General features: G+C 36.2%; 1 protein-coding gene across 1 annotated transcript; it reads right to left on the reverse strand.

Annotated features, from left to right (window-relative positions):
- Nucleotides 1-312: 312 nt before the first annotated feature.
- LOC139984858 (uronyl 2-sulfotransferase-like) lies at nucleotides 313-7,733 on the reverse strand. Its single transcript, XM_071998960.1, has 9 exons — nucleotides 7,259-7,733; nucleotides 5,851-6,032; nucleotides 4,707-4,783; nucleotides 4,273-4,416; nucleotides 3,654-3,736; nucleotides 2,672-2,819; nucleotides 2,018-2,118; nucleotides 1,384-1,541; nucleotides 313-811 (listed from the first exon to the last, which is right to left on the reverse strand). Exons 1-9 carry the CDS (start codon nucleotides 7,321-7,323, stop codon nucleotides 648-650), a joined length of 1,122 nt encoding a protein of 373 aa, XP_071855061.1. The 5' UTR covers nucleotides 7,324-7,733; the 3' UTR covers nucleotides 313-647.

Here is a 7,733-nt window from a genome sequence, read left to right on the forward strand (position 1 = left end):
CCCCTCCCTTGATATATTCTGGGGAGGGTAAACCCCAAAGAAAAGTGTATATGGCTGTGCCCCTGCTGGTTGTGGGGGGTCAGAGGATCTTAATCTGGTCCAGAGATGAAGGATAATCCACCAATGATAGCGAATGTCAAATGCAATGATAAACCTCTGACAGAAATGGAAATATTACATTTGATAAGGAATAAAATATCGAAAGGTTATAGATATTGTGTATTGTCCATCTGGTATGTTGATATCACAAGTAAATCCTACATACAATGAACTGAAAACTATTCCTATTTCATGTTTCTGTTTGTTTTTCTTTCTTCCTATTCTTTGTTGGTGTAGGTATGTCGGCGTAGTTTAGTTTCGTTGGTAGTTTGTTCCGGTTCAAAGAACAGGCGATCGTAGAACACAAGTAATTAGCTCCATTTTCAACTTTCGCAAGGATTCCACGCCTTCCAAAGAACAGAAAGGTTGATAGCTAATTCGAAACAGATGGAGTATAGGTCAGTAGGTCAAATAAATCGATATATTCAATTAATCAAACAAAGAATTAAAATATGAAACAGTGAATAGACCATCAAATCTTCCATTTTTCAAAACCTTTTTTTTTTAGTTAGATAATTTAACCACTTTGGATCTTATTTCTATCACGCCTAGCAACCAGTTCCAGATAATATTTCTTTCTTTAATTTATGGAATCTCTGTTTAACGTATTGATAAAACTCTATATCGTGACGTAAGCGTTTCTTCATGGTTTCCTGGTGTTCTGGTGAGGGTTCTATTTTGAATGGCGTGTGTAGGATATGTCGCAGCTCATCTGATGGATAAAATAAGAGACAAAACAAGTTAGTTACCAGGGAAACGAAAAATGGAAGAATATCAGTGTAGGGTCCATTATGCTGGAAAAGCGGATAGAGTCCACATGCAACAAGTTGATGCAATTACTTATAACCTTTTAGATAAATAGCCCAAAACCTGTCACTAATATAAAAATCTGATTTGTAATTTGAATGTTGGATTCGACTTTAGAAAGGGGTTCTTAAAACAAAATTAATATATTGTATTCCACCTCTTTAGATGCAAGCAAGATATTCGTGCGGGTAAGAAGGTGTTAGCTTAAAGTTGATTAAGCATTTACCAGTTAACCGAAATAAAAACGTTCGGCCTCTATTCTTGTATGCAACAGTAGACCAGGTAATAGATTTACAACAAATGTTGTACATACTGATTGTTGATGTATTGTGAATGTAACGGGCATTTTCCGTCCACCCCTCCTACCCTCATCCACCTTAACACGGTCGTATGCTTGTGTCTTTATAAACAAATTGTCTTGAGAATAAACTGTGCAGTTTACTCCTATACACACATATAACAGAAACAGAGATTCACCTTCCAGTTCGAGATATTTTTCAACAGCGCCACGGAACATAGACGGCATCAGTCGTTCTAAAACCCGAACCCAGTCGGTAAACTCCTCGGTAACACCAATAACTAAGTAATTATCAACATTCTTCTTGGCTTTAGCAAGAGCGTAGTCTGGATCGTAGCTTTACAGAGAAACAAAATATAAGGGCGTTCAATTATTGCTACCACAACAGAAAAACAAAATGTACGAAAGGAGGCCATATTAGTTGTCATTAACATGTTAGCAGGGGCGGATACTGGGTAATGGGGCCCTGGGCCAACTCTTCTGATGTGTTTTTGACACTGAAAAGAGCAATATTGTGTTCAAAATGGTTCCCATAGTACGCATTCCTTACTTTCTATCTGTTTTGGGTACAGTAATCCCGGATCTACACTTCCAGGAAATCCTGGATCCTCAAAGGGTTAGCTTCATTTATCACCAGAGTAATACTGCATTTAACTTACTAGAGACAACTGAATCGAAACGAACCTGAATTTAATTATCTGCTACTAGTAAAAAATGGGCTGATATTATTACAATGGTAGTATTAGTACAGTCTATATGAAAAGCTACGACTTGTTATGGACGGGCATGCACACAGACAACGTTTATACTTACTTGCACCTAGGATCGTGGCCACAGAACATCATGATGTTTAGTCTGTAATATTTCCAATTTAAACAATCTGATCGCTCCAAGCGAAGGCAATCATCTAACGTCTAATAATATGAATAAAAATGGGCGGGAAATAAAAATGGCGGAAAATGCCAGCAGACGATAACATGATATAAAGCTATGAAATTGTGGGATTTTCTCTGGAGTACATGATATGCTAACTTGCTTCAACTTTGTGATTGTATAATATCATTATAATAGGTGTCCTGTAAACGCGTGTAAGATGGATTTTGATGCCACAGAAGAGACCCAGGTCATGTGAGATGCATAGGCTAGGTAGAGGCTGAGGTGGGGTCGGGATGCCACAGTGACTGTAACTGACGTTTTTGATCCAAGTTCTTCGACTAAAAAATCTTAATTTTTGCAACTCTTAAATAGAGCAACGTTTGGCAAAATAACGATGAAATATTAGAGCATTTCCATTAAGTGACCTTGTGTATTGAAGTTGTTTTAATGGTTGTTTTAGTTTTTTTAGTGCAGACTAACATCGTCATTCACACGGCACTACCACATAACGTAACCAAACTTTTAATAGTGTTGCATAAACGTAACTTCTTGGTGCTCACTGTAAAGAAAACGCATGGAGCGCATAGTTACCTCATTAGGTCTGGCAGCGTCGGGTCCTAACCTGGTGAGTAAACCAGTCTCATTCATGTCTCCATCCCCGTATCTCATGAAATAATACCAAGACACATATCTGGAGTAGGGCTCCCTCAGTATAGACGCATAAACAGGCGTTACTTCACTGCGGAGAGAATCAACTGACACTGAACAGACTGGCTGTAGATTAGGCAGCCATTTTGTATGCAGGATATTGCGTGACTGCACCTTGTCATGTGAGTATATCAAAAGGTGAACAATTGTAAACACCCTTAAATACTGAGGTAGCTACCACTAGAAATGGTACATGAACGTGGTTGATCAAATAATATTGTGCGCACACTCTTTGTACCTAGGTAGCTACCACTGGCAATGGTACATAAACGTGGTTGATCAAATAATATTGTACGCGCACTCTATATACCTATGTAGCTACAACTAGAAATGGTAAATGAAAGTGGTTGATCAAATATTGTGTGCGCACTCTATATATCTAGGTAACTACAACTAAAAATGGTAAAAGAAAGTGGTTGATCAAATAATATTGTGCACGCACTCTATATATCTATAGGTAGCTACTAGAAATGGTAAATGAACGTGGTTGATCAAATAATATTGTGCGCGCACTCTATATATCTAGGTAGCTACAACTAGAAATGGTACATGAACGTGGTTGATCAAATAATATTGTGCGCGCACTCTCTCTCTCTCTCTCTATATATATATATATATATATATATCTAGGTAGCTACCACTTAAAATACATATGTAGGTAACTCTAGATATGGTCCATGTCCATGGATGAACAGTATATCGTTAACAAATTTAAAATACTTAAATGGGGTAACTCTAGATATGGCACCTATCCATATATGAACAGTATATCTTTGAAACACTTAAACTACTTACGTAGGTAACTCTAGATATAGTACAGGTCTATGGATGAACAATATATCGTTAACACACTTAAACTACTTACGTAGGTAACTCTAGATATGGTACATGTCCATGGATGAACGTCGGATATTTTAGAGCAACCAGATGAGAGATTAAAGTAGCAGTCTAAAATTGAAGATAAAAATGAACGAATAAAGGAGCATAATCGTTTCAATGAAAAATAGGCGACAAGTTATAGTAATGAGACGGTGATGTGAAGTAAGGAAATAGTATTACGCTATCATGCTCGGAATATGGCGGAATCCCCGTTTCCATGTCTCATTCAGATGCATATAGCTTCTCTCAAATGCCTGTCGTTGCTGTGTTTATTATCTGTTTATCTTAATTGTTTGACGTTTTGTTGTTTCCTTTCGTAACTAGAGACGGATCGATCGTTCTGTTTTATTTTTTATTTTTAAGATACACTGTTTGCATGAGCCAAACTCATGAGACTCGTACAAAAATTCAAACAGCTGAAAGTATTTATTAAATTAAATCAATGAATATCATATACATTGATATTATGCAACTTATACACAAAAATAACTTCTACGTAATGATAACGCTGCGGTATAACATGACATCATGATGATGTATTTATACTATACGTGGCTCCATAATTTATTTATTTATTAATTAATACATTAAATAATCTTTCTGACCTTATTTTCCGTGGTTCTGGTTGCATCCAGCATGTATCGTATATAGTACGGTTCCGGTGTATTGTAGGATGCACTTAATGCCCACATGACAGACACTAAAGTACGACTCCCGCTCTTTGGGACACTATTGAACAGCAAATGTCTCTAAAGTACGAAGACAAATTATAAAATAATAAATTATATTGTTAAGATTCAGGGGCTGTGGGTGTATAGACCCCTCCCCCCTCCCCTTCAACCTCACACAAACTTTGAAAAGCACTTATCAGCCCAACGTTAAATTAAGACCGAACTTAATTTATGGTCAGTTTGATGTGATGACCACGAAGTACTTTGAAGATTATTGCGCAATAAATATATTCCAAACGAAATAAGAAAAGCTATCAAAATGTATGGAGGTTTGGACTTATTAACAAAAGCTATAAATATTAACTCACGTGAGCAGTGACTTGTTTTCCATAAACAGTTGCATTTGAAAAGATTCCTGCATTTTCGATCCCAGGTTTCGAACATACTATGGAAAAACATGTTTCATTAAACAGTATCATTGAAACAAAAACTATAAATCTACTCCGATAATGCAAAACTAGATCCTTTCAATGCTTCTCTGCGTATTTTAGTTTAATTAATCTTAATCTACTCCCGACAATTGCGACCCTTGTCCACCCCTTAACCAAAGCACAAATCCCTTCCCCGTTGCTTCATCGCCGGGTATTGTATCCCTGCAGTTACACTTGTGGGATAAATAATCCTAATGTTATTTGCTAATATAACCATAAACGTGGCTTTGGTTCTGTTAAGAACCTTTAGCGTCTCGGCCTGCTTGGCATAATGCCAAATTGTAATTTGCATTGGTGTTATACCATAACGCCAACAACCAATGTCTTGCCAAGCTGTAATTTACATAGGTATTATACAATAACGCCAACAAGCAATGTCATGCCAAGCTGTAATTTACATAGGTATTATACAATAACGCCAACAAGCAATGTCATGCCAAGCTGTAATTTACATAGGTATTATACAATAAGGCCAACAACCAATGTCATGCCAAGCTGTAATTTACATATAGGTATTATACAATAAGGCCAACAACCAATGTCATCATTTTGTCACCTTCCACCTCAGCCCGCATCCACATTCCCCTCAACATTTCTTGTTCTATCGGTTACCGATAAAGGTTCGGAATTGCTCATACTGTTAACATGAGTGCTTCGATGCATGATATGAGAGGACAGTATAGAATGGTATTAGCATTGGATAATCGTTCCAACTAGATTCTATTAAGGTTTGGCCAGTGATAAAACAATTAACATAACAGAACGTAACATGACATAACAGAGCATAGCATAACATAACAACATAGCATTGCATAGCAAAGCATAACATAGCATAGCATAGCATAACATAGCATAGCATAACATAGCATAATATAACATAACAAAGCATAGCATAACATAACGTAACATGACATAACAGAGCATAACATAGCATAGCATAGCATAACATAACATAACATTACAACATAACATAACATGACATGACATAACATAAGACAAAAACTAAATATACGGTACTTACCAGAATGTAAATGTAAATTTTCTCTGAGAATGCTATTTAGGTTGTGGCTGCTTCCACGTCTCACTTGCAGATAGAGAGGAAATTGCTTGTTGTACAGGAGTAAAACGACTGCCAAGACTAGAGTTGTAATCCATAAGATGGATCGACGGAATAGCCATGAGTTGATTGATTGATATATGTTCCTTAAAAGAAGACAAAAGAAAGTTAAACCATGACATTTTACGTTTTATATCTGCCGTTATTTTATGATTCTAGTTTCGTAAACTGACGGACCGGTGGAAGAACTGATATTTTACTATCAAAATAGTAGCTACATTAAATAAAATTAGTTAGTCAGACCGTCAGTCCGTAGGTGACGAAGAGGCAAGACTGAAACACTAAAATATTTATTGAGAAAGGACGATAATGAAAAAAGAATTAGCATACCGTACCCCCAGGACGGACATCAGCCAGCTCCTTTAAGCCCCCCCCCCCCCAATCCCCCAAAAGACAATAAAGTAAATCACCGAACTGAAGATATTTCGTGAATGATTACATCTTTGATACATAGGATTTTTGAGGTGGGACTGATCTGCTATCAAACTATACTGAAAGCCTATCACTAAAATGAAGTACTTAAAACGTAATAGGCTTTCTATAAGTACAACGATGTGTTATAGAACAGTACTACAACGTAGCCTATAGTATGTGGATATGTATCGTTGCTTCTATATATATATAAGTACATCGATCTGCTATAGAACATAACTATACCGTAGCCTATAGTGTGTGGATATGTATCCTTTGCTTCTATAAGTACAACGATCTATTATAGAACAAATTACTACACTGTAGCCTATATTGTGTAGATGTGTATCGTTGCTTCTACAAGTACAACGATATGCTATAGAACATTACTATACCGTAGCCTATAGTGTGTGGATATGTATCCTTTACTTCTATAAGTACAACGATCTATTATAGAACAAATTACTACACTGTAGCCTATATTGTGTAGATATGTATCGTTGCTTCTATAAGTGCAACGATCTGCTATAGAACCTTACTACAACGTAGCCTTTAGTTTATGGATATGTATCCTTTGTTTCTATAAGTAAAACGATCTGCTATAGAACATTACTACACCGTAGCCTTTAGTGTGTGGATATCTATCCTTTGTTTCTATAATTACAACGATCTGCTATAGAACATTACTACACCATAGCCTATAGTTTGTGAATATGTATCATGTGTGTGTTGTTGGCTTTGTTGCTTCTTTTAGTATTTTGTTTGATTAACTTACTCCGTGGTTATGTTATATTTAATTGTTTACTTATTTTGACCACATAATCATGGATATACTTTATAAAACAAACCCAAACAAAAGCAAGTAAAACAAACCAAATCAGAAGGAATATGTAAAACTTACCTCATGACTCTCTGATGTGTAGAATAACGTAAACTTGGCAATACACCGACATAATTATAATGCATTCAGCAAGATTGTCCACGCTATAGCACTGTGTATATAGGCTACTTGTCTACTTGTAGATAAACGTGTCTATAAGGACATTACGCTTTCCTTAATACAGTAGGTCTCGCTTAGAATAAATGCATCACATATACAAAATATTTGATATTTTGTTCCTTTCAGTTGTACGGTTCGCTTGTTCTTAACGCTTATGTTAGATAGCCAACTATAATAGGAATATTACCTTGGGTATAACTTACAATAGTCTAAACGGTGGTGAAAGTTTATTCATGCGCGTCAAAGCGAGACCTTGTTATTACTATCGGTGATAATAATTGATTCTGCGATGCGAAAGAAATGAATAAAAACTGAGAACTCTACCAAATATGGCATGTCTGTGTGTATACACGCAGATATACCATGTAGCCACAAG

Source organism: Apostichopus japonicus, chromosome 17 (assembly GCF_037975245.1).
Source record: "Apostichopus japonicus isolate 1M-3 chromosome 17, ASM3797524v1, whole genome shotgun sequence".
Lineage (NCBI taxonomy): Eukaryota > Metazoa > Echinodermata > Holothuroidea > Aspidochirotida > Stichopodidae > Apostichopus > Apostichopus japonicus.

What these genes read in the sequence shown, in the direction of transcription:
- LOC139984858 (XM_071998960.1), bottom strand. Translation starts at nt 7,323, where the DNA reads ATGCATTATAATTATGTCGGTGTATTGCCAAGTTTACGTTATTCTACA. An exon ending in AAATTTACATTTACATTCTG is followed by an intron (nt 4,784 to 5,850) that starts GTAAGTACCGTA and finishes GTTTTTCCATAG; the next exon opens with TATGTTCGAAACCTGGGATC. An exon ending in GGCCACGATCCTAGGTGCAA is followed by an intron (nt 1,542 to 2,017) that starts GTAAGTATAAAC and finishes TTCTCTGTAAAG; the next exon opens with CTACGATCCAGACTACGCTC.